Genomic DNA, 27809 nt, shown 5'->3' on the forward strand with positions numbered 1-27809 from the left:
CCCGGCACAGCCAGAAGAGGACTGGCCACCCCTCGGAGCCTGGTTCCTCTCTAGGTTTCCTCTTAGGTTCCTGCCTTTCCAGAGTTTTTCCTAGCCACCGTGCTTCTACATCTGCATTGCTTGCTGTTTGGGGTTTTAGGCTGGGTTTCTGTACAGCACTTTGTGACATCGGCGGATGTAAGAAGGGCTTTATACATACATTTGATTGATTGATGACAATTCCCTTACACCATATTTCTGACACCGAACCTCTCTTTAGGACACTTCGATCGCAGGTGAGGAGACTAAAGTTGAGGTTATAGAAAAAGAGTTCAGGAAAACCCATAAAAACAATGTCAACCGTTTACCCTGGTTTCAGTCTCCAGATCTCAACCCAATTCAACACCTCTGGGAGATTCCGTTGCAGAGCCGGACATGGTGTTTTGCACCGCCATCAACAAAACACCACATTATGGAATTTTCTGGTGGAAGAATGATGTCACATCCCTCCAATAGAGTTCCAGAGTTCCACCTGTAGAATCTATGAGGAAGCAACTTTATGTCGTGTTTCCTTTACTTTGGCAGTTATCTGGATGTGAGCTGTATTGAGGTAGAGTCACCTGAAGATCTCTATTAACTACAGAGGTAGAGTCACCTGTAGATCTATATTAACTACAGAGGTAGAGTCACCTGTAGATCTATATTAACTACAGAGGTAGAGTCACCTGTAGATCTATATTAACTACAGAGGTAGAGTCACCTGTAGATCTATATCAACTACAGAGGTAGAGTCACCTGTAGATCTATATTAACTACAGAGGTAGAGTCACCTGTAGATCTATATTAACTACAGAGGTAGAGTCACCTGTAGATCTATATTAACTATCAGAGGTAGAGTCACCTGTAGATCTATATCAACTACAGAGGTAGAGTCACCTGTAGATCTATATTAACTACAGAGGTAGAGTCACCTGTAGATCTATATTGACTACAGAGGTAGAGTCACCTGTAGATCTATATTAACTACAGAGGTAGAGTCACCTGTAGATCTATATTAACTACAGAGGTAGAGTCACCTGTAGATCTATATTAACTACAGAGGTAGAGTCACCTGTAGATCTATATTAACTACAGAGGTAGAGTCACCTGTAGATCTCTATTGACTATAGAGGTAGAGTCACCTGTAGTTCTATATCAACTACAGAGGTAGAGTCACCTGTAGATCTATATTGACTACAGAGGTAGAGTCACCTGTAGATCTATATTAACTACAGAGGTAGAGTCACCTGTAGATCTATATTGACTACAGAGGTAGAGTCACCTGTAGATCTATATTAACTACAGAGGTAGAGTCACCTGTAGATCTATATTGACTATAGAGGCAGAGTCACCTGTATATCTATATTGACTATAGAGGTAGAGTCACCTGTAGATCTATATTGACTATAGAGGTAGAGTCACCTGTAGATCTATATTGACTATAGAGGTAGAGTCACCTGTATATCTATATTGACTATAGAGGTAGAGTCACCTGTAGATCTATATTGACTATAGAGGTAGAGTCACCTGTAGATCTATATTGAATATAGAATTAGAGTCACCTGTAGATCTATATTGACGATAGAGGTAGAGTCACCTGTAGATCTATATTGACTATAGAGGTAGAGTCACCTGTAGATCTATATTGACTATAGAGGTAGAGTCACCTGTAGATCTATATTGACTATACTGTAGAGGTAGAGTCACCTGTAGATCTATATTGACTATAGAGGTAGAGTCACCTGTAGATCTATATTAACTATAGAGGTAGAGTCACCTGTAGATCTATATTAACTACAGAGGTAGAGTCACCTGTAGATCTATATTAACTACAGAGGTAGAGTCACCTGTAGATCTATATTAACTAGAGGTAGAGTCACCTGTAGATCTATATTAACTACAGAGGTAGAGTCACCTGTAGATCTATATTGCTACAGAGGTAGAGTCACCTGTAGATCTATATTAACTAGAGGTAGAGTCACCTGTAGATCTATATTGACTATAGAGGTAGAGTCACCTGTAGATCTATATTAACTATAGATGAGCTTGGAGGGCACTATGGTGTTGAACTTGCATCAATGAACAGCATCCTAGAGTCACCTGTAGATCTATATTAACTACAGAAATAGAGTCACCTGTAGATCTATTTAACTAGAGGTAGAGTCACCTGTAGATCTATATTGACAAGCAGAGGTAGAGTCACCTGTAGATCTATAAACTATAGAGGAAGAGTCACCTGTAGATCTATATTGACTATAGAGGTAGAGTCACCTGTAGATCTATATTAACTACAGAGGTAGAGTCACCTGTAGATCTATATTAACTATAGAGGTAGAGTCACCTGTAGATCTATATTGACTATAGAGGTAGAGTCACCTGTAGATCTATATTGACTATAGAGGTAGAGTCACCTGTAGATCTATATTAACTACAGAGGTAGAGTCACCTGTAGATCTATATTAACTACAGAGGTAGAGTCACCTGTAGATCTATATTGACTACAGAGGTAGAGTCACCTGAAGATCTATATTAACTACAGAGGTAGAGTCACCTGTAGATCTATATTGACTATAGAGGCAGAGTCACCTGTATATCTATATTGACTATAGAGGCAGAGTCACCTGTAGATCTATATTGACTATAGAGGTAGAGTCACCTGTATATCTATATTGACTATAGAGGCAGAGTCACCTGTATATCTATATTGACTATAGAGGCAGAGTCACCTGTAGATCTATATTGACTATAGAGGTAGAGTCACCTGTAGATCTATATTGACTATACTGTAGAGGTAGAGTCACTTGTAGATCTATATTGACTATACTATAGAGGTAGAGTCACCTGTAGATCTATATTGAATATAGAATTAGAGTCACCTGTAGATCTATATTGACGATAGAGGTAGAGTCACCTGTAGATCTATATTAACTATAGAGGAAGAGTCACCTGTAGATCTATATTGACTATACTATAGAGGTAGAGTCACCTGTAGATCTATATTGACTATAGAGGTAGAGTCACCTGTATATCTATATTGACTATAGAGGCAGAGTCACCTGTATATCTATATTGACTATAGAGGTAGAGTCACCTGTAGATCTATATTGACTATACTATAGAGGTAGAGTCACCTGTAGATCTATATTGAATATAGAATTAGAGTCACCTGTAGATCTATATTGACGATAGAGGTAGAGTCACCTGTAGATCTATATTGACTATACTATAGAGGTAGAGTCACCTGTAGATCTATATTGAATATAGAATTAGAGTCACCTGTAGATCTATATTGACGATAGAGGTAGAGTCACCTGTAGATCTATATTGACTATACTATAGAGGTAGAGTCACCTGAAGATCTATATTAACTACAGAGGTAGAGTCACCTGTAGATCTATATTGACTACAGAGGTAGAGTCACCTGAAGATCTATATTAACTACAGAGGTAGAGTCACCTGTAGATCTATATTGACTATAGAGGCAGAGTCACCTGTATATCTATATTGACTATAGAGGCAGAGTCACCTGTAGATCTATATTGACTATACTATAGAGGTAGAGTCACCTGTAGATCTATATTGACTATAGAGGTAGAGTCACCTGTAGATCTATATTAACTACAGAGGTAGAGTCACCTGTAGATCTATATTGACTACAGAGGTAGAGTCACCTGAAGATCTATATTAACTACAGAGGTAGAGTCACCTGTAGATCTATATTGACTATAGAGGTAGAGTCACCTGTAGATCTATATTGACTATAGAGGCAGAGTCACCTGTAGATCTATATTGACTATAGAGGTAGAGTCACCTGTAGATCTATATTGACTATAGAGGTAGAGTCACCTGTAGTCTATATTGACTATAGAGGTAGAGTCACCTGTAGATCTATATTGACTATAGAGGTAGAGTCACCTGTAGATCTATATTGACTATACTGTAGAGGTAGAGTCACTTGTAGATCTATATTGACTATACTATAGAGGTAGAGTCACCTGTAGATCTATATTGAATATAGAATTAGAGTCACCTGTAGATCTATATTGACGATAGAGGTAGAGTCACCTGTAGATCTATATTAACTATAGAGGAAGAGTCACCTGTAGATCTATATTGACTATACTATAGAGGTAGAGTCACCTGTAGATCTATATTGACTATAGAGGTAGAGTCACCTGTAGATCTATATTGACTATAGAGGTAGAGTCACATGTAGATCTATATTGACTATACTGTAGAGGTAGAGTCACCTGTAGATCTATATTGACTATAGAGGTAGAGTCACCTGTAGATCTATATTAACTATAGAGGTAGAGTCACCTGTAGATCTATATTAACTACAGAGGTAGAGTCACCTGTAGATCTATATTAACTACAGAGGTAGAGTCACCTGTAGATCTATATTAACTACAGAGGTAGAGTCACCTGTAGATCTATATTAACTAGAGGTAGAGTCACCTGTAGATCTATATTGACTATAGAGGTAGAGTCACCTGTAGATCTATATTAACTATAGAGGTAGAGTCACCTGTAGATCTATATTAACTACAGAGGTAGAGTCACCTGTAGATCTATATTAACTAGAGGTAGAGTCACCTGTAGATCTATATTGACAATAGAGGTAGAGTCACCTGTAGATCTATATTGACTATAGAGGAAGAGTCACCTGTAGATCTATATTGACTATAGAGGTAGAGTCACCTGTAGATCTATATTAACTACAGAGGTAGAGTCACCTGTAGATCTATATTAACTATAGAGGTAGAGTCACCTGTAGATCTATATTGACTATAGAGGTGAGTCACCTGTAGATCTATATTGACTATAGAGGTAGAGTCACCTGAATCTATATTGACTATAGAGGTAGAGTCACCTGTAGATCTATATTGACTATAGAGGTAGAGTCACCTGTAGATCTATATTGACTACAGAGGTAGAGTCACCTGTAGATCTATATTGACTATAGAGGTAGAGTCACCTGTAGATCTATATTGACTATAGAGGTAGAGTCACCTGTATATCTATATTGACTATAGAGGTAGACTCACCTGTAGATCTATATTGACTATAGAGGTAGAGTCACCTGAAGATCTATATTGACTATAGAGGTAGAGTCACCTGTAGATCTATATTGACTATAGAGGTAGAGTCACCTGTAGATCTATATTGACTATAGAGGTAGAGTCACCTGAAGATCTCTATGGTGCATCCTGAGGTCACCCTGAATGACCACTGCTTTGTTCTGCATGCTCCTCCAGACTACCGAAGATCACAAACAGGATTACGTTCCTACCCACCACCTGGACAGGTCAACAACAACAACAACAAAAAAATCACAGAAACACACTTCATTAAAGGGTTAATTCACCCTAAATACAAAATCACTTGTCCTCGCCCTGAATGCACCCTGGCCTCGCCCTGAATGCACCCTGGCCTCAACCTGTCCTCACCCTGAATGCACCCTGGCCTCAACCTGGCCTCACCCTGAATGCACCCTGGCCTCAACCTGAATGCACCCTGGCCTCACCCTGAATGCACCCTGTCCTCAACCTGAATGCACCCTGGCCTCACCCTGAATGCACCCTGGCCTCACCCTGTCCTCACCCTGAATGCACCCTGGCCTCACCCTGAATGCACCCTGGCCTCACCCTGAATGCACCCTGGCCTCACCCTGAATGCACCCTGGCCTCACCCTGAATGCACCCTGGCCTCACCCTGAATGCACCCTGGCCTCGCCCTGAATGCACCCTGGCCTCACCCTGAATGCACCCTGGCCTCACCCTGAATGCACCCTGGCCTCACCCTGAATGCACCCTGGCCTCACCCTGAATGCACCCTGGCCTCACCCTGAATGCACCCTGGCCTCACCCTGAATGCACCCTGGCCTCACCCTGAATGCACCCTGGCCTCACCCTGGCCTCACCCTGAATGCACCCTGGCCTCACCCTGAATGCACCCTGGCCTCACCCTGAATGCACCCTGGCCTCACCCTGAATGCACACTGGCCTCACCCTGAATGCACCCTGGCCTCACCCTGAATGCACCCTGGCCTCACCCTGAATGCATCCTGGCCTCACCCTGAATGCACCCTGGTCTCATCCTGGCCTCACCCTGAATGCACCCTGGTCTCATCCTGGCCTCACCCTGAATGCACCCTGGCCTCACCCTGAATGCACCCTGGCCTCACCCTGAATGCATCCTGGCCTCACCCTGGCCTCACCCTGGCCTCACCCTGGCCTCACCCTGGCCTCACCCTGAATGCACCCTGGCCTCACCCTGGCCTCACCCTGGCCTCACCCTGAATGCACCCTGGCCTCACCCTGGCACCCTGGCCTCACCCTGAATGCACACTGGCCTCACCCTGAATGCACCCTGGCCTCACCCTGAATGCACCCTGGCCTCACCCTGAATGCACCCTGGTCTCATCCTGGCCTCACCCTGAATGCACCCTGGCCTCACCCTGAATGCACCCTGGCCTCACCCTGAATGCATCCTGGCCTCACCCTGGCCTCACCCTGAATGCACCCTGGCCTCACCCTGGCCTCACCCTGAATGCACCCTAGCCTCACCCTGGCCTCACCCTGAATGCACCCTGTCCTCAACCTGAAAGTCTCCTATGGGCAAGGAGATAATCTTTGCTTTGGGTTGGTTTACAAAACCATTGCCGCCAACTTTAGCTTTGACTAAATTAGCATGTGTTTTGAAAGTTATTTTTCTGTGTGTTTGGATTGAACCCTACCTGGATCATAGCAGGGAACACCCCTGTCTTGACCAGACCCACTAGAGGGTTCATGACCTCTGCTACGGCCATCATCTGACAGAAGTACATCATGTCAGCAATGGTGTGGAACGTGTCATAGAACGAGTCTGATAAGAGGGAGAGAAAGAGAGAGGTAGAACACAGTGGTAGAACACAGTGGTAGAACACAGTGGTAGAACACAGTGGTAGAACACAGTGGTAGAACACAGTGGTAGAACACAGTGGTAGAACACAGTGGTGGTATACAGTGGTGCTACACAGTGGTGCTATACAGTGGTGCTACACAGTGGTAGAACACAGTGGTAGAACACAGTGGTGGTATACAGTGGTGCTACACAGTGGTGCTATACAGTGGTGCTACACAGTGGTAGAACACAGTGGTAGAACACAGTGGTGGTATACAGTGGTGCTACACAGTGGTGGTATACAGTGGTGCTACACAGTGGTGCTATACAGTGGTGCTACACAGTGGTAGAACACAGTGGTGCTACACAGTGGTGCTACACAGTGGTGCTACACAGTGGTAGAACACAGTGGTGCTATACAGTGGTGCTATACAGTGGTGCTACACAGTGGTGCTACACAGTGGTGGTATACAGTGGTGCTACACAGTGGTAGAACACAGTGGTGCTACACAGTGGTGGTATACAGTGGTGCTACACAGTGGTAGAACACAGTGGTGCTACACAGTGGTGCTACACAGTGGTGCTACACAGTGGTGCTACACAGTGGTGCTATACAGTGGTGGTATACAGTGGTGCTACACAGTGGTGGTATACAGTGGTGCTATACAGTGGTGGTATACAGTGGTGCTATACAGTGGTGGTATACAGTGGTGGTATACAGTGGTGCTATACAGTGGTGGTACACAGTGGTGCTACACAGTGGTGCTACACAGTGGTGCTACACAGTGGTGCTACACAGTGGTGCTACACAGCGGTGCTACACAGCGGTGCTACACAGTGGTGCTACACAGTGGTGGTATACAGTGGTGCTATACAGTGGTGCTACACAGTGGTGCTACACAGTGGTGCTATACAGTGGTGCTACACAGTGGTGCTATACAGTGGTGCTACACAGTGGTGCTACACAGTGGTGCTACACAGTGGTGCTACACAGTGGTGCTATACAGTGGTGCAACACAGTGGTGCTATACAGTGGTGCTATACAGTGGTGCTACACAGTGGTGCTATACAGTGGTGCTACACAGTGGTGCTATACAGTGGTGCTATAGAGTGGTGCTACACAGTGGTGCTATACAGTGGTGCTATACAGTGGTGCTACACAGTGGTGGTACACAGTGGTGCTACACAGTGGTGCTACACAGTGGTGCTATACAGTGGTGCTGCACAGTGGTGGTATACAGCGGTGCTACACAGTGGTGGTATACAGTGGTGCTACACAGTGGTGCTACAGTGGTGCTACACATTGGTGCTACACATTGGTGCTACACAGTGGTGCTACACAGTGGTGCTACACAGTGGTGGTATACAGCGGTGCTATACAGTGGTGGTATACAGTGGTGCTACACAGTGGTGCTACAGTGGTGCTACACAGTGGTGCTACACAGTGGTGGTACACAGTGGTGCTATACAGTGGAGCTACACAGTGGTGCTACACAGTGGTGCTAAACAGTGGTGCTATACAGTGGTGCTATACAGTGGTGGTACACAGTGGTGCTACACAGTGGTGCTACACAGTGGTGGTACACAGTGGTGTTATACAGTTGTGCTACACAGTGGTGCTACACAGTGGTGCTACACAGTGGTGGTACACAGTGGTGCTACACAGTGGTGCTATACAGTGGTGCTACACAGTGGTGCTACACAGTGGTGCTAAACAGTGGTGCTATACAGTGGTGCTATACAGTGGTGCTACACAGTGGTGGTACACAGTGGTGCTACACAGTGGTGCTACACAGTGGTGGTACACAGTGGTGTTATACAGTTGTGCTACACAGTGGTGCTACACAGTGGTGCTACAAAGTGGTGCTACAGAATGGTGGTACACAGTGGTGCTATACAGTGGTGCTACACAGTGGTGCTACACAGTGGTGCAACACAGTGGTGCTAACATGTTAGGCCAAACACTGCATACCCAGAGTAACATACTGTACGTGCTCAAATCCAGTGGTTCTCAACCTATTTTAGTTGCTCTACACCAATCACATTTAGCTGTGCCTGAAGTACACCCCAAGTACCACTTCACGTGTATTTCACCAGTAGGTCTACGTTCTCATTAGTGTCCTCAAGTATCTCTGCGGATAGACCAAACACAACAGGATGGCAACTACCGCTATAGTCAACTCTTAAAATGTTGTGAAGACATACAAACAGAATGTGGCTAAAACACAAAACAGACTGGACCACCAGGCTATTCAAAGCTATTTGCAAGACAAATTAATCTACAGACTAGAGTCAATGTTCCCTTTCTCATATTCAAATTGACACATCTATGAATAAAAAGCCTGTTTAGTTATTCTAGGGAAGTAACACACTGGCTCGGTGGTGTGGTTTAATCTGACTCACTCAGATCACTTCACAGAAACACAACTGAATATAAACACAACTAGACAGCTTTCAGAAACACAACTAGACAGCTTTCAGCTAAAAAAATAGGAGGAAGAATGATAATGTATGTAAATATTAGTGTTATATGAGCCATCTATACTAACTCTCTTACATTATGATGACGAACCAGTTCTGAAGTAGCTAGTTCCAACCGTAGCTGTTGAAAAGAAATGATTCTGGTTGTGTTCTTTTCCATCCCTGAAACACTGACTGAGACACAAAGTAGGTTATCTATGGCCAACGCTGTCGTCAACTCTCAAGACAATCAACCAACAAAACAACAGCTACTAACAGGCTGGACCCTCAGCAGGCTCTGGACCACTGACCTTGTCCCAGGATGAAGAGACGAACGGTCATGTTGACAAAGATCCAGGAGAAGCCCAGGAACTGGACGAGGTTGTACATGAACAGATAGCCCTTCTTCAGGCCCAGGTAGGCTGAGAGAACATTGTACAGCTTTCAATAAAAACACAATTCAAAAAATACAAAGGAAACTCTAGTCAGTTGGTTTTTTATGTCTATAACCAAAACCAAAATGATTTGAAATTACATTTCAGATGTTTACATTTTCAAATATCAAGTACTTAAAAAGGTAGCTTGTACTTGTGTGTGGTATAAACTAAAAGATGATGCACAGTCAAAACCAGGTTTGGCAGGCAGTTGGCGGCCCCGCAGTGGATTTATTTGGCCCCACAACTTTTCTGAGAAAAAAAAAAAAAAAAGTTGAATTTTTCTTTCTTTTTTCTTTTTGCATTTTCATTGTTGGAGATAAAAGGGTGTAAAAACCACCAGGATGTTAATTTAGTCAAATCTGTTCTCAAGTATAAAAGAGAGAGACGTGATCGGATACAACTTTAAGCAAAGTTTCAAATGATCCGTTTTGGATTCTTGCCGTCAATTTGCAGTCTACAAATGATTTGTACTCATGTTCCGGTCTGCCGACCAACTGGTCAATGAAAAATAAATATATCAGCCCGAGGCTGAACTTAGTTGATGATCCCTGGTCTAAACCAACAGCATCTTTACCAAGAAATGTAAATGTTCAGATTAGAGATAAAAGGGCTGCGGTGTTCACAGCTGCACCGCTCTGTACTTACGGTCTTTACGGATCCTTGACTCGATGCTGACCTTGTTTATCTTCCCCTCTTCCTGACAACAAACAGACAGACCACCAGCTGTAATAAATGTCATAACACCCTTATAAAATACAAATAAATAAAACCTTATACTTCCTTATGTATTACATCTGAAAGTTGTACCAAAACTGACCCTGGTCATGACTACCTTAGCCTGAAGCTCCATCTCCGCGTCTGATTCGTCGAGCCAACGGTCGAAGTCTGGCGCCAGGAAGAGAGGTTTCCTCTCCTGCAGAGTGAGTCTATCCCACCAACGCTGCTCTTGCTTCCTCACTGTCACATTTACCAGGCGCTGGGTCGACCTGTGACTAACCTGGCAGACAGACACACAGTGAGTATGATAATAACTGTAGATACCACAGGAGGTTGGTGGCACCTTAATTTGGGGAGGACGGGGCTCGTGGTAATGACTGGAGCGGAATTAGTGGAATGGTATCAAACACATGGTTTCCATTCCATTCCATTTGCTCTGTTCCAGACATTATCATGAGCAGCCTCCTGTGGAAGTCACACTTACTAATAAACCACAAGCAGGGAACAGTAACAATCTCGAGTACCAGAAGAGAATGCTTGTCTTTGAGACTGAGAAGAGTGTGAGGTATTTATCACTAATGAAAAAACTACATTTCTGGAATAGGAAACAATAGAATACCTCAGGTTTTACTGGTTCCAGGAAGTCCAGACTGAACTCATAGTCATGGTCTCCTTTAGCTCCGTGACCCTGAGCTGTCCAACAAAGGAACGTCGGTTTAATACCATGTACTCTGTACAGACTACACTTATTTTCATTCTTTCTGTTCCAGCGTAATACAAACCACCAACCTTTGAATTGCAGGGTGTTGTTTTGCACGCAGATATCAAGATTCTAAAAAAAAAAAAAAAAAAAGAAAGAAATGTCATGCATCAAAAAAAACTCAAAAAGCGGAAGACTGTCAGCTACAAGGCTAAATATAGGAACCACACTAACATTGGTTGAGATCAAACTAAGTGACTGAATGGCTGATGTGGATGTGTTTCCTTCCCACACATACAGCATCACTAAACATATTCCGATTACATTACATACAGTAGTACGTAGCTGGAGTACATGTGGTCACGATGCACCTGGAGTGTGTGTTTGCTGACTGGCTAAATTGGATCCAGCGATCACCATGACGATCAGCGATCACCATGACGATTCCTGAATCTTTTATGAAGCATGACATTTGGTAGGATGCACCACCACCACTAGCTACTACAACTCAATATGAATTACAGTAGATAGTTAGCTTCAGTAGCTGAGTGTTGGCTACTGTCTCGCCTCGTCGAGAACCACACTTCTCATGATGACCTGATTTTGTTATGTGGAGAAACTGAATCAAGACCTCAGGAAACTTTATATAATATATAAGTTATAGATATATATATATATTTATTATATATATAAGTTACTCTGTCTTGTGACATGCTACACTTTTGTTTTCACTCTGTATAGCTAATAGAACAAGTGGTAAATTATCTAGCTAGATGTATGAGCTTACTCGCTAACATGTAAGCATGGGGCTGCTATCAGTCCATTCTCTAAGCAGCATTGTAGCTAATGTCATGTATGTCATTTGTTCATGTCAGCGACGTGCATTCAATTTACAACGTCCAGCAGTGAGCTTAAACAAATACACTTATTACTGGCTGAAAGAGGCTATCTAGCTGGCTTGTTGTCCTAACCATCTAGCTGGCTTGTTGTCCTAGCCATCTAGCTGGCTTGTTGTCCTAACCATCTAGCTGGCTTGTTGTCCTAACCATCTAGCTGGCTTGTTGTCCTAACCATCCAGCTGGCTTGTTGTCCTAACCAGCTGGCTAGTCTGGCTTGTTGTCCTAACCATCTTGTTGTCCTAACCGCTAGCTGGCTTGTTGTCCTAACCATCCAGCTGGCTTGTTGTCCTAACCGTCCAGCTGGCTTGTTGTCCTAACCGTCTAGCTGGCTTGTTGTCCTAACCGTCTAGCTGGCTTGTTGTCCTAACCGTCTAGCTGGCTTGTTGTCCTAACCGTCCAGCTGGCTTGTTGTCCTAACCGCTGGCTTGTTGTCCTAACCATCTAGCTGGCTTGTTGTCCTAACCATCCAGCTGGCTTGTTGTCCTAACCATCCAGCTGGCTTGTTGTCCTAACCATCTAGCTGGCTTGTTGTCCTAACCATCTAGCTGGCTTGTTGTCCTAACCATCCAGCTGGCTTGTTGTCCTAACCATCTAGCTGGCTTGTTGTCCTAACCATCTAGCTGGCTTGTTGTCCTAACCATCCAGCTGGCTTGTTGTCCTAACCATCTAGCTGGCTTGTTGTCCTAACCATCTAGCTGGCTTGTTGTCCTAACCATCTAGCTGGCTTGTTGTCCTAACCATCTAGCTGGCTTGTTGTCCTAGCTGCTTGCTTGTTGTCCTAACCGTCTAGCTGGCTTGTTGTCCTAACCATCTAGCTGGCTTGTTGTCCTAACCATCCAGCTGGCTTGTTGTCCTAACCATCTAGCTGGCTTGTTGTCCTAACCATCTAGCTGGCTTGTTGTCCTAACCATCCAGCTCGATGACAGGTCGGTCCCGGAGATCATCCGTAACATACCTTAGCGTCACTCAGCTCCACACGCAGGTAGATGTCTGCATGACGCTGTGCCCAATACACGTGGGGTGTGAGGGTCTGCATTGTGATATCTAAAGGTACTGTTAGTGAAATTAATATCCTTGCAGTTATATCACTGAGAAGCAATGCTGGAGATCCTCCGCCTCATTCATTAGGACAGCTGGCTAGATGCGGAAACAGTCATCCAGGATACTCGGGGGGTGCGTTCAGTTCGATTGAACGTTTACATTGCCTACCGGTATGTACTGAACGACACGGTTCCCTAAAACGATCTTGAACTTACTTTGAGGCACGTTTGCTCCGTGTGTAACGAAGCAATTTACTGTAAATGACTGCGGCACAGCGGTCCTCCAACACAAATCCCACCCAACTACGCCTTCCCCGTTTTTGAACTGGTCGTTCAGAACAGCACCGTTTCCGACGAATTGAACGTTACAGTACGTTTTTCTGCATTGAACGTAGCTCAGGAGTCGCTACGTGCGCGTTACACCCACAAATCAAAACAAAGGAAGGGACGTGCTCGTGCACAGTCGGTACAATTTTTTTAAGTTTGAAAACATTGATACTACAAAGGTATTTTTTTTTAATTCGGGGCTTCATGTATGCTATGGGTGAAACCAACATCCAAGGGCTGCTCGCGTCATGTTCCGCTCCAAGTGACACCAGCCAATTCATGCCATCTGAAATATTTACATCTGATGTGAGTGATATCCACCCTCATGTTATGTACTATATACACTCCATACAATAGAAGTGACGGTTATACAATCAGTCAAGTAATCAGTGGTGGAAAAAGTACTCAATTGTCATACTTAAGTGAAAGTAAATATTACTTGTCATTTTCTATTAATTTAAAGTGAAAGTCACCAGGTAAAATAATAATTGAGTAAAACTATTTGGTTTTAAATGTACTTAAGTATAAAAAGTAAATGGAACTTCTAAAATGTACATAAGTATCAAAACTAAAAGTATAAATCATTTTAAACTCTGTATATTAAGAAAACCAGAAGGGACCATTTTTTATTTATTGTCAGATAGCCAGGGACGCACTCCAAAACTCAGACATCATTTACAAACGAAGCATTTGTGTTTAGTGAGCCCACCAGATCAGAGGAAGTAGGGATGACCAGGGATGTTCTCTGTTTAGTGAGTCCACCAGATGAGAGGCAGCAGGGATGACCAGGGATGTGCTCTGTTTAGTGAGTCTGCCAGATCAGAGGCAGTAGGGATGACCAGGGATGTTCTCTGTTTAGTGAGCCCGCCAGATCAGAGGTGGTAGGGACAACCAGGGATGTTCTCTGTTTAGTGAGTCCGCCAGATCAGAGGCAGTAGGGATGACCAGGGATGTTCTCTGTTTAGTGAGTCTGCCAGATCAGAGGCAGTAGGGATGACCAGGGATGTTCTCTGTTTAGTGAGTCTGCCAGATGAGAGAAAGTAGGGATGACCAGGGATGTTCTCTGTTTAGTGAGTCCTCCAGATCAGAGGCAGTAGGGATGACCAGGGATGATTTTTGACCATTTTACATTCAAAATGTAACAAGTACTTTTGGGTGTCAGGGAAAATGTATGGAGTAAAAAGTACATTATTTTCTTCAGGAATGTAGTGAATTAAAAGTAGACAAAAATATAAAATAGTAAAGTACAGATACCCCAAAAAAACAACTTAAGTAAAAATACATTAAAGTACTACTTATGTAATTCACACCACTGCAAGTAATACAGGTCAAGACTGATGATGCATGTATCAACAGTCCAGACCCCCCAAAATAATCTTGGTTAGAGCGCCAGCACACCAAACTATCAAGTTTGACCTACTTGTGATGCTGTAGGTCTATGAGTCTATGAATGGTGCCTTCGGAAAGTATTCAGACCCCTTGACTTTTTCCACATTTTGTTACATTACAGCCTTATTCTAAAATGAGTTTGTTCTTTTTGATCCAATCTACACACAATACCCCAAAATGACAAAGCAAAAACAGGATTTATAAATGTGTTAATTTATTACAAATAAAAGATACCATAAAATTGACATAAGTATTCAGACTATTTGCAATAAAATTCTTAAATTGAGCTCAGGTGCATCCTGTTTCGATTGATAAACGTTGAGATGTTTTTACAACTTGGAGTTCACCTGTGGTAAATTCAATTGATTGGACATGATTTGGAAAGGCACACACCTGTCTATATAAAGGTCCCACAGTTGGCAGTGCATGTCAGAGCAAAAACCAAGCCATGAGGTCAAAGGAATTGCCCGTAGAGCTCAGAGACAGGATTGTGTCGAGGCACAGATCTGGGGAAGGGTAGCAAAAAATGTCTTCAGCTTTGAATGTCCCCAAGCACACAGTGGCCTCCATCAATCTTAAATGGAAGAAGTTTGGAACTACCAAGACACTTCCTAAAGCTGAGCAATCGGGAGAAGGGCCTTGGTCCGGGAGGTGATCAAGAATCTGATGGTTACTCTGACAGAGCTCCTCTGTGGAGATGGGAGAACCTTCCAGAAGGACAACCATCTCTGTGGCCAGACGGAAGCCACTCCGCAGTAAAAGGCACATTACAGCCCGTTTGGCGTTTTGCCAAAAGGCACCGAAAGGATTCACACCTTGAGAAACAAGATTCTCTGGTCTGATAAAACCAAGATTGAACTATTTGGCCTGAATGCCAAGCATCACATCTGGAGGAAACCTGGCACCATCCCTACGATGAAGAATGGTGGTGGCAGCATCATGCTGTGGGGATGCTTTTCAGCAGCAGGGACTGGGAGACTAGCCAGGATCGAGGGAAAGATGAACAGAGCAAAGTACAGAAAGATCCTTGATGAATTCCTTCTCCAGATCGCTCTGGTACCTCAGACTGGGTCGAAGGTTCACCTTCCAACAGGACAGCAATCCTAAGCACACAGCCAAGACAACGCAGGAGTGGCTTCGGGACAAGTCTCCGAATGTCCTTGAGTGGCCCTGCCAGAGCCCGGACTTGAACCGGATCAAACATCTCTGGAGAGACATGAAAATAGCTGTGCAGCGATGCTCCTCCTCCAACCTGACAGAGCTTGAGAGGATCTGCAGAGAAGAATGGGAGAAACTCCCCAAATACAGATGTGCCAAGCTTGTAGTATCATACCCAAGAAGACTCGAGGCTGTAATCTCTACCAAAGGTGCTTCAACAAAGTACTGAGTAAAGGGTCTTATTACTTATTGTAAATGTGATTTCAGTTTATTTTTAATACATTTCTAAAAATGTCTAAAAACTAGTTTATGCTTTCTCATTATGGGGTACTGTGTATAGATTGAAGGGAGAAAAACAATTGACTACATTTTATAAGGCTGTAACGTAACAAAATGTGTAAAAGTCAATGGGTCTGAATACTTTCTGAACGCACTGTGTGTTTACGGGTCTATGATGTTTGATGCAGGTGGAATGTGAACAGGAGCCAAAGTGTTCAAGCATTAATTATATTTTGGTCTAAAGAAACAAAATCGTATAACAAAAATTCCTTTTGAATGACATTTATTTAAATAGGACATTTTGTTTGTAAGAATGGTTATAATACATGAAAGCAACTGTGTCTGAACTTACCATTTCACAGAAAGTATCAGAAACAAAGAGATTAAAAAATAGTATTTTCAGATCATTCACACTTTGGTGAAAAGAGAAATCTTTGTTTCCCGTCTTGTCAGCCACATCAATGTCAAATGCCAGACTCTTGTCTTTCTCGAGGGCTACAGTGCATTGAGAAATGTATTCCAACAAACACGGACTGAGGACAGCACTGTGACTAGTCCAGCCATTTCTCTGGGCTCGGGTTTGTCTCGTTTTGGACCTCGTAAGCTCGTATAAAACTGGAAAGTGTTATGAAGGTAAAATGGCATCATGTTACCATGTTGGTACAACCCAGGCTGCTTTCCAAATGACAACCTATCTCCTACAGGGCTCCACTCCCCATTGGTCTGTGGTCAGAAGTAGTGCACTATATAGGGAATAGGGTGGCATTTCAGACTAGCAACCAGTGTAAACGCCACTCTCATAGTTTAGCCTAGATGCCAAAGCTTTACAGACATCTCAAAAACATCAGCGCTGCTTTATGCTCAGTCCTTATATATATTTTTTAAATGCAGTTGTCGGACAAGACTCGTTCCTTAAAGCCCACGAAGCAGTTTGTATAGCTCAACTGGATGGTGCTATCGATAACAATACTCCTTTACAGAACAGATAAAGAAAGGGGAGGGGTTATGGGGTACGTCTTGTCAGCCAGGTCTGTCACAGTTCCTACTTCTTTAGGGGACTAGGTCATGTAGTCATGCTGACTGACTCAAGTTTAAAACAGCCCTTTAAGGGAATTACATACCGCCTCCCAGGTTACCACGGTGCCCTACCGCCTCCCAGGTTACCACGGTGCCCTACCGCCTGCCAGGTTACCAAGGCGCCCTACCGCCTCCCAGGTTACCACGGTGCCCTACCCCTGCCAGGTTACCAAGGTGCCCTACCGCCTCCCCTGCCAGGTTACCAAGGTGCCCTACCGCCTCCCAGGTTACCACGGTGCCCTACCGCCTCCCAGGTTACCAAGGTGCCCTACCGCCTCCCAGGTTACCAAGGTGCCCTACCGCCTCCCAGGTTACCACGGTGCCCTACCGCCTCCCAGGTTACCACGGTGCCCTACCGCCTCCCAGGTTACCACGGTGCCCTACCGCCCTACCGCCTCCCAGGTTACCAAGGTGCCCTACCGCCTGCCAGGTTACCAGGTTACCAGGTGCCCTACCGCCTGCCCAGGTTACCACGGTGCCCTACCGCCTGCCAGGTTACCACGGTGCCCTAGGGTTACCACGGTGGCCTACCGCCTCCCAGGTTACCACGGTGCCCTACCGCCTCCCAGGTTACCAAGGTGCCCTACCGCCTGCCAGGTTACCAAGGTGCCCTACCGCCTCCCAGGTTACCAAGGTGCCCTACCGCCTCCCAGGTTACCAAGGTGCCCTACCGCCTCCCAGCCAGGTTACCACGGTGCCCTACCGCCTCCCAGGTTACCAAGGTACCCTACCGCCTCCCAGGTTACCAAGGTGCCCTACCGCCTGCCAGGTTACCACGGTGGCCTACCGCCTGCCAGGTTACCAAGGTGCCCTGCCGCCTCCCAGGTTACCAAGGTGCCCTACCGCCTCCCAGGTTACCAAGGTGCCCTACCGCCTGCCAGGTTACCAAGGTGCCCTACCGCCTCCCAGGTTACCACGGTGCCCTACCGCCTCCCAGGTTACCGGTACCTCCCCTCCCAGGTTACCACGGTGCCCTACCGCCTCCCAGGTTACCACGGTGCAAACAAAAAACCATGAGGAAAAGCTCAAGTCTGAAAAAAGAAATACATTTGTTTATTTGTTTTTTAATGAGTGAATGTCACTCAATTTGGCTCTCATGAAACAGTTGGTAGTGTGTTATCTAGAAATTACAACTTCTAAGGAGAAACAGGAGGAGGGGTGGTGATGGAAGAACAAAAACAAGAGGGAAGGAGGAGGGAGGGAGGGGGTAGAACAACCAGGACATTACCTTCATCCCAAACGGCACTCTATTCCCTTTACAATGCATTACTATTGACCAGGGCCCATAGTGTGCTATATAGAGAATATGGAGCCACTTAGGACACAACGGAGTCCTTTCCAAGTCCATTCTCTGTTCATTTCTCAAAACCCCCTCAGGTGCAATTAGCTGATAACCTCTGAAGGTTTCAAGGTCAATTCCAACTATGAATAAATCAATGTATTACCTGAACTACAGTCTGGCTTGCTGTTAAAAAGAAGAAGAAGATGGTTTGTTCTTTAGTCTCATTCTCTCACCTAATGCTGTCCTTTTAGGTGGATTTTGTTTTTTTGTCAGAATTGCTTTCAAAAAGCTACAACAACCCGGTCAGAGTTTCATCGCTCGTTCAAACTGTTTCTTTCCTTGTCCTCCTGGGTGAAGCTACACAGCTTCCAAAAACCCTCACAAAGAATACATTTTCTTTTAAAGCAGGAGCGAACTTGTCTTCTACACAGCAACAATATTGAATATTTGAAAAAAAAGAATAAATATTTTTCAAAACAAAAGACAAATGAAAGAAAACGGCCACACTTGCTGTTCCATGCATATGCGTTATTTACAAACTGAAAAACAGGTTTCCTTTTTCCTGCACTCCCTATGGTCTGTTTCCTGCCAACCCACATGGTTCAGCACCTTACAATCAGCAAATCAACATTCAAAAAACCCTACATGTGATCTAACCACATTTAATGAACATGGCTTGAACAGTTGGACTGTGTTGAACACAAACCCATGTCCCACACAAGGGTACTTTAAAAAGTAAACAAATAAAATACATCACTGGGAAACTGAACAGGGTGGGGGGGGGGGGGGGTGGGGGGTGATGATGATGTTACAATAGTGACCAATTGAGAGAAGCGGGGGAGTTCTTTTTTTTGTCCTCACAATCCAATCTGCTACAAACAATACTGTTGTACGATTAATGTTTGAAATATTCTACTTTTTTTTTTATTATTTATTATTTTGATATAATTTATTTTAAACTTTTCCATTAAACAAAACCCAAGAGGAGGAAAAAAAAAATGCAATATTGGGAAGATCAGCAACAACCTGCCCCGTGGCATTGCATCAGCGCTCTCTAGTCTGTAGAGGTTTCTCTTTTAGTAAAGAGTCTATCCTTAATCTTCTATGTATTCCCAGAGGTCCTTCTCATAGCCCTCGTGCACATGTTGCAGCAGCACACGACGCCGACTCTCACAGTATCTGGAGGACAGGAAACAGGAAACAGTGAAGAAGAGAGGAGGAGAGGAAGGCGCATTTTAAAAATCAGTCTGGTCTCATTCTGATATTTTTTTTATTTTACCTTTATTGAACTCGGCTGTACTTCCTGTCGTAATAAAGACAGCTGTACTTCCTGTCATAATAAAGACATCTATAGCAGGTATTGAACTCGGCTGTACTTCCTGTCGTAATAAAGACATCTATAGCAGGTATTGAACTCAGCTGTACTTCCTGTCGTAATAAAGACATCTATAGCAGGTATTGAACTCGCTGTACTTCCTGTCGTAATAAAGACATCTATAGCAGGTATTGAACTCAGCTGTACTTCCTGTCGTAATAAAGACATCTATAGCAGGTATTGAACTCAGCTGTACTTCCTGTCATAATAAAGACATCTATAGCAGGTATTGAACTCAGCTGTACTTCCTGTCGTAATAAAGACATCTATAGCAGGTATTGAACTCAGCTGTACTTCCTGTCGTAATAAAGACATCTATAGCAGGTATTGAACTCGGCTGTACTTCCTGTCGTAATAAAGACATCTATAGCAGGTATTGAACTCAGCTGTACTTCCTGTCGTAATAAAGACATCTACATTTACATTTAACATTTAAGTCATTTAGCAGGTATTGAACTCTTATTCCTGTCGTAATAAAGACATCTATAGCAGGTATTGAACTCAGCTGTACTTCCTGTCGTAATAAAGACATCTATAGCAGGTATTTAACTCGGCTGTACTTCCTGTCGTAATAAAGACATCTATACCAGCTGTACTTCCTGTCATAATAAAGACATCTATACCAGGTATTGAACTCAGCTGTACTTCCTGTCGTAATAATGACATCTATACCAGGTATTGAACTCAGCTGTACTTCCTGTTGTAATAAAGACATCTATACCAGGTATTGAACTCAGCTGTACTTCCTGTCGTAATAAAGACATCTATAGCAGGTATTGAACTCAGCTGTACTTCCTGTCGTAATAAAGACATCTATAGCAGGTATTGAACTCAGCTGTACTTCCTGTCGTAATAAAGACATCTATACCAGGTATTGAACTCAGCTATACTTCCTGTCGTAATAAAGACATCTATACCAGGTATTGAACTCAGCTGTACTTCCTGTCGTAATAAAGACATCTATAGCAGGTATTGAACTCAGCTGTACTTCCTGTCGTAATAAAGACATCTATACCAGGTATTGAACTCAGCTGTACTTCCTGTCATAATAAAGATATCTATACTTCCTGTCATAATAAAGACATCTATACCAGGTATTGAACTCAGCTGTACTTCCTGTCATAATAAAGACATCTATAGCAGGTATTGAACTCAGCTGTACTTCCTGTCATAATAAAGACATCTATAGCAGTATTGAACTCAGCTGTACCTGCAGAATCCTATAGGGAGATGTCCCGCTCCAGATATCCAGACAGAACCTCCTGTCGTTAGCGTTCTCCAAGTCAGCCTGATTGTTCTAAAAGAGGACATCTATACCAGGTATTCAACTCATAGCATATACACTGAATGTACAAAACATTAAGAACACCTGCTCTTTCTGTGACAGGCTGACCAGGTATTGAAAGATTGTCAGCGTAGATGAAGGGTATTGAACTCGGGAGTCAGGTTAAAGAAGGAGTTTTAAGACCTGAGACATGGATTGTGTGTATGTGTGAATCAGAAAGACTAAATCTATGCCTTTGAAGGGGTATTTAAGGTGCCATGCGCACTTTGAGTGTGTCATGAACTGCAACGACATCTATACAGGTATTGAACTCGGCTGTACTTCCTTTAATAAAGACATCTATAGCAGGTATTGAACTCAGTGTATTCCTGTCGTAATAAAGACATCTATAGGGAACTACTTGTCCTGAGTAAAAGACACTAAACAGGAATAACTGTGCTGCCAGGTTTTTACCTGGAGCACTTCCTCTCATGACAACAACGGTGGAGACCTTGACTTGTAGATGTAGAAATACATCATGGCTTTACTGTATACAACTGTACCAACACTTACTGGAACAACCGAAACACTTCAAGCCAAATAAATACATCTCTCCAGGTCCTTCCCCCTCCCTTCTCTACCCTCCCCTCCCTTCCTACCCTCCCCTCCCATCTCTACCCCCCCTCCCTTCTCTAACCCCTCCCCTCCCTTCTCTACCCCCTCCCCTCCCTTCTTGAACTCCCTCCCTTCTCTGTACTTTCTGTTTGATGTCCTGCCCTCCCCTCCCTCCTGGGATATGTCCCGCTCCTATCCCCCTCCCTTCTCTACCCTCCCCTGATTGTTCTCTACCCTGCCCTCCCATTCACTACTCTACCCTGCCCTCCCTTTCTACTCTGACCCTGCCCTCCCTTCTCTACTCTACCCTGCCCTCCCTTCTCTACTCTAAGACCTGAGACATCCCTTCTCTACTCTACCCTGACCCCTCCCTTCTATGGTAGTCTGCCATGCCACCCCCTCCCTTCTCATAACTGCAACCTGCTCCCTTCTCTACTCTGTACCCTCCCCCACTACCTTGTCCTGACCTCCCCCCTCCCTAACCCCCTAACTGTCCTGCCAGGTCCCTTTCTACCCCTCCCTCCCTTCTCTACCCCCCGGTGGAGACCTTGACTTGTAGATGTAGAAATACCCCCTCCCTTCTCTAACCCCCCTCCCTTCTCTAACCCCCCCTCTCTACCCCCCTCCCTTCTCTACCCCCCCTCCCTTCAAAGATGGGACTGGTTGTTCTTTTCAGGTAGAAGGGTTTGGGTTAGGACTATAGCTGTAAAGTTACCAAAATGATGATGGACTGGTTGTTCTTTTTCAGGTAGAAGGGTTTGGGTAGAAGGGTTAGGACTCGAGCTGTGAAAAGTTACCTCAAAGATGATGGACTGGTTGTTCTTCTTGAGGTAGAAGGCGAAGACGTAGGTGAACATGAGAGTGGAGCGACACTGACACAGCACGTCCACGGCCTTCTTCAGGAACTGCACCTCGATCCAGGACATGTTGTGATGCTGCATCTCCTCCATTTTGGCCTTGACCCCGGCGTACAGCTTGTGCTCGAAGCGCAGCGACTGCATGTGGTTCATGTAGCGGTTGCAGTAGAACAGGTACCTCTGCAGGGCTGCCCTGGACCGCTGGAGGAGGAGGAGGAGGGACAACGCCTGGCTCTTAAAATTAGAACAATCATCAAGCCTGGGTGAATATGTTTATCATTATACATGCTCGTCATCATTAGTATAACCAATACTAGCGCCACCACCGCTACTAGCATAACCACCGCTACTAGCATAACCACCGCTACCAGCATAACCACCGCTACCAGCATAACCACCGCTACCAGCATAACCACCGCTACCAGCATAACCACAGCTACCAGCATAACCACCGCTACCAGCATAACCACCGCTACCAGCATAACCACCGCTACCAGCATAACCACCGCTACCAGCATAACCACCGCTACCAGCATAACCACCGCTACCACCGCTACTAGCATAACCACCGCTACTAGCATAACCACCGCTATTACCATAACCCACCACCGCTACTAGCATAACCATCGCTACTAGCATAACCACCGCTACTAGCATAACCACCGCTACCAGCATAACCACCGCCACTAACATAACCACCGCCACCGCTACTAGCATAACCACCACCACCGCTACTAGCATAACCACCGCTACTAGCATAACCACCGCTACTAGCATAACCACCGCTACCACCCACCCACCACCGCTACTAGCATAACCACCGCTACCATAACCACCGCCACTAGCATAACCACCGCCCACTAGCATTACCACCGCCACCACCACCACTAGCATAACCACCGCCACCGCTACTAGCATAACCACCGCACCACCACCTCCACCGCTACTAGCATAACAACCACCACCACCGCTACCTGCATAACCACCACACCACTAGCATAACCACCCACCACCCACCACGCAGCACACCCACCCACCCACCCACCAGCAGCAGCACACCCACCCACCACCACCACCACTAGCAGCACACCCACCCACCACTAGCAGCACACCCACCCACCACCGCACCACTAGCAGCCCACCCACCACTAGCAGCACACCCACCACCACCACCAGCAGCACACCCACCCACCTGCCCACCACTAGCAGCACACTCACCACGCCTGCCCACCACTAGCAGCACACCCACCCACCTGCCCACCACTAGCAGCACACCCACCCACCTGCCCACCACTAGCAGCACACCCACCACTAGCAGCACACCCACCCACCACTAGCAGCACACCCACCCACCTGCCCACCACTAGCAGCACACCCACCACCACCACCACCAGCAGCACCCACCCACCACCATAGCAGCACACCCACCACCACCAGCACACCCACCCACCACCACCACTAGCAGCACACCCACCCACCTGCCCACCACTAGCAGCACACCACCCACCACCCACCACTAGCAGCACACCCACCCACCTGCCCACCACTAGCAGCACACCCACCCACCTGCCCACCACTAGCAGCACACCCACCCACCTGCCCACCACTAGCAGCACACCACCACCCACCACTAGCAGCACACCCACCCACCTGCCCACCACTAGCAGCACACCCACTCACCTGCCCACCACTAGCAGCACACCCACCACCACTAGCAGCACACCCACCCACCTGCCCACCACTAGCAGCACACCCACCCACCCCCACCACTAGCAGCACACCCACCCACCTGCCCACCACTAGCAGCACACCCACCACTAGCCACACCTGCCCACCACTACCCACCCAGCACACCCACCCACCTGCCCACAACTAGCAGCACACCCACCCACCCACCTGCCCACCACTAGCAGCACATCCACCCACCTGCCCACAACTAGCAGCACACCCACCCACCTGCCCACCACTAGCAGCACATCCACCCACCTGCCCACCACTAGCAGCACACCCACCCACCACTAGCAGCACACCCACCACGCCACCCACCACAGCACATCCACCCACCTGCCCACCACTAGCAGCACATCCACCCACCTGCCCACCACTAGCAGCACATCCACCCACCTGCCCACCACTAGCAGCACACCCACCCACCTGCCCACCACTAGCAGCACACCCACCCACCACTAGCAGCACACCCACCCACCTGCCCACCACTAGCAGCCCCACCCACCACTAGCAGCACACCCACCCACCCACCTGCCCACCACTAGCAGCACATCCACCCACCACCCACAACTAGCAGCACACCCACCCACCCACCTGCCCACCACTAGCAGCACATCCACCCACCCACCTGCCCACCACTAGCAGCACATCCACCCACCCACCTGCCCACCACTAGCAGCACATCCACCCACCCACCTGCCCACCACTAGCAGCACACCCACCCACCCACCTGCCCACCACTAGCAGCACATCCACCCACCCACCTGCCCACAACCACAGCACACACCCACCTGCCCACCACTAGCAGCACACCCACCCACCTGCCCACCACTAGCAGCACACCCACCCACCACCCACCACTAGCAGCACACCCACCCACCACTAGCAGCACACCCACCCACCCACCTGCCCACCACCCACCACCACCCACCACTAGCAGCACACCCACCCACCCGCCCACCACTAGCAGCACACCCACCCACCCGCCCACCACTAGCAGCACACCCACCCACCGCCACTAGCATAACCCCGCCACTAGCAGCACACCAACCACCTGCCCACCCACCACTAGCAGCACACCCACCCACCAGCAGCAGCACACCCACCCACCACCACCACTAGCAGCACACCCACCAGCAGCAGCACACCCACCCCACCACCACCCCCACTAGCAGCACACCCACCCACCAACGCTAGGAGCACACCCACCACCACCGCTAGCAGCACACCCACCCACCACCACCACGAGCAGCACAACCACCACAAACCAACCATCAACTAGCACACCCACCACCAATAGCAGCACACCCACCCACCTGCCCACCACTAGCAGCACACCCACCCACCTGCCCACCACTAGCAGCACACCCACCCACCTGCCCACCACTAGCAGCACACCCACCCACCTGCCCACCACTAGCAGCACATCCACCCACCTGCCCACCACTAGCAGCACATCCACTCACCTGCCCACCACTAGCAGCACATCCACCCCTGCCCACCACTAGCCACACCCACCCACCTGCCCACCACTAGCAGCACACCCACCCACCTGCCCACCACTAGCAGCCCACCCACCACTAGCAGCACACCCACCACTAGCAGCACACCCACCCACCCACCACTAGCAGCACACCCACCCACCACCCACCTGCACCACCACTAGCAGCACACCCACCTGCCCACCACTAGCAGCACATCCACCCACCACCCACCACTAGCAGCACACCCACCCACCTGCCCACCACTAGCAGCACACCCACCCACCTGCCCACCACTAGCAGCACACCCACCCACCTGCCCACCACTAGCAGCACACCCACCCACCTGCCCACCACTAGCAGCACACCCACCCACCTGCCCACCACTAGCAGCCCACCCACCCACCTGCCCACCACTAGCCCCACCCACCACTAGCAGCACACCCACCACCACTAGCAGCACACCACCCAGCACACCCACCCACCACCACCACCACTAGCAGCACACCCACCACTAGCAGCACACCCACCCACCCACCCACCACCACTAGCAGCACACCCACCCACCCGCCCACCACTAGCAGCACCCACCCACCGCCACTAGCATAACTGCCCCCACTAGCAGCACACCCACCACCTGCCACACCCACCACCACCACTAGCAGCACACCCACCCACCAGCAGCAGCACACCCACCCACCACCACCACTAGCAGCACACCCACCACCAGCACACCCACCACTAGCAGCACACCCACCACTAGCAGCACAACCACCACTAAAACAACCATCACTAGCACACCCACCACCAATAGCAGCACACCCACCCACCACTAGCAGCACACCCACCCACCCGCCCACCACTAGCAGCACACCCACCCACCCACCACCAGCACACCCACCCACCCACCACCACCACCACTAGCAGCGCACCCCACCCACCACCACCACTAGCAGCACAACACCACCCACCACCACCACTAGCAGCACAACCCACCCTACCACCACTAGCAGCACACCCACCACCAATAGCAGCACACCCACCACACCCACCACTAGCAGCACACCCACCCACCACCACCACTAGCAGCACACACCACCACCCACCCACCACCACCCACCCACCACTAGCAGCACACCCACCACCACCACCCAGCCACCCACCACTAGCAGCACACCCACCCACCCGCCACCACTAGCAGCACACCCACCCACCCACCACCACCACCCAGCAGCCCGCCCACCACTAGCAGCACACCACCACCCGCCACCACTAGCAGCACACCCACCCCACCACCACTAGCAGCACACCCACCCACCACCACCACTAGCAGCACACCCACCCACCACCACCACTAGCAGCACACCCACCCACCACCACCACTAGCACACCCACCCACCACCACCACTAGCAGCACACCCACCCACCACCACCACTAGCAGCACACCCACCCACCACCACCACTAGCAGCACACCCACCCACCACCACCACTAGCAGCACACCCACCCACCACCACCACTAGCAGCACACCCACCCACCACCACCACTAGCAGCACACCCACCACCCACCACCACCACTAGCAGCACACCACCCACCACCACCACCCACCCACCACTAGCAGCACAACCACCCACCACCACCACTAGCAGCACAACCACCCACCACCACCACTAGCAGCAGCACCACCCACCACCACCACCACTAGCAGCACACCCCCACCACCACCTATCACTAGCAGCCCACAGCAGCACACCCACCACCAGCAGCACCCCACCCACCACTAGCAGCACACCCACCCACCCACCCGCCCACCACTAGC

At 47.5% G+C, this 27809-nt stretch overlaps 1 protein-coding gene and 1 pseudogene across 1 annotated transcript; both read right to left on the minus strand.

The window, feature by feature from the left end:
* Positions 1-5234: 5234 nt before the first annotated feature.
* Positions 5235-13399, minus strand: LOC135538158 (very-long-chain (3R)-3-hydroxyacyl-CoA dehydratase-like). Its single transcript, XM_064964129.1, has 8 exons — positions 13072-13399; positions 11307-11349; positions 11137-11210; positions 10633-10797; positions 10446-10497; positions 9675-9785; positions 6758-6885; positions 5235-5318 (listed from the first exon to the last, which is right to left on the minus strand). Exons 1-8 carry the CDS (start codon positions 13150-13152, stop codon positions 5235-5237), a joined length of 738 nt encoding a protein of 245 aa, XP_064820201.1. The 5' UTR covers positions 13153-13399.
* A 5014-nt stretch (positions 13400-18413) lies between these two features.
* Positions 18414-27809, minus strand: part of LOC135538156 (E3 ubiquitin-protein ligase arih1-like) — a 30988-nt pseudogene continuing 21592 nt past the window's right edge.

The sequence above is a fragment of the Oncorhynchus masou genome, unplaced genomic scaffold, assembly GCF_036934945.1.
Source record: "Oncorhynchus masou masou isolate Uvic2021 unplaced genomic scaffold, UVic_Omas_1.1 unplaced_scaffold_921, whole genome shotgun sequence".
Classification (NCBI taxonomy): Eukaryota; Metazoa; Chordata; class Actinopteri; order Salmoniformes; family Salmonidae; genus Oncorhynchus; species Oncorhynchus masou.

Bases quoted from the DNA above. Each gene is read 5' to 3' on its own strand.
- LOC135538158 (XM_064964129.1), bottom strand. From the start codon at position 13,152: ATGCAGACCCTCACACCCCACGTGTATTGGGCACAGCGTCATGCAGAC. The intron at 6,886-9,674 runs GTCAGTGGTCCA...CCCTCTTATCAG, and splicing joins TCTCTTCATCCTGGGACAAG to ACTCGTTCTATGACACGTTC. The intron at 5,319-6,757 runs GTAGGGTTCAAT...TGACCTGTCCAG, and splicing joins TGTTCCCTGCTATGATCCAG to GTGGTGGGTAGGAACGTAAT.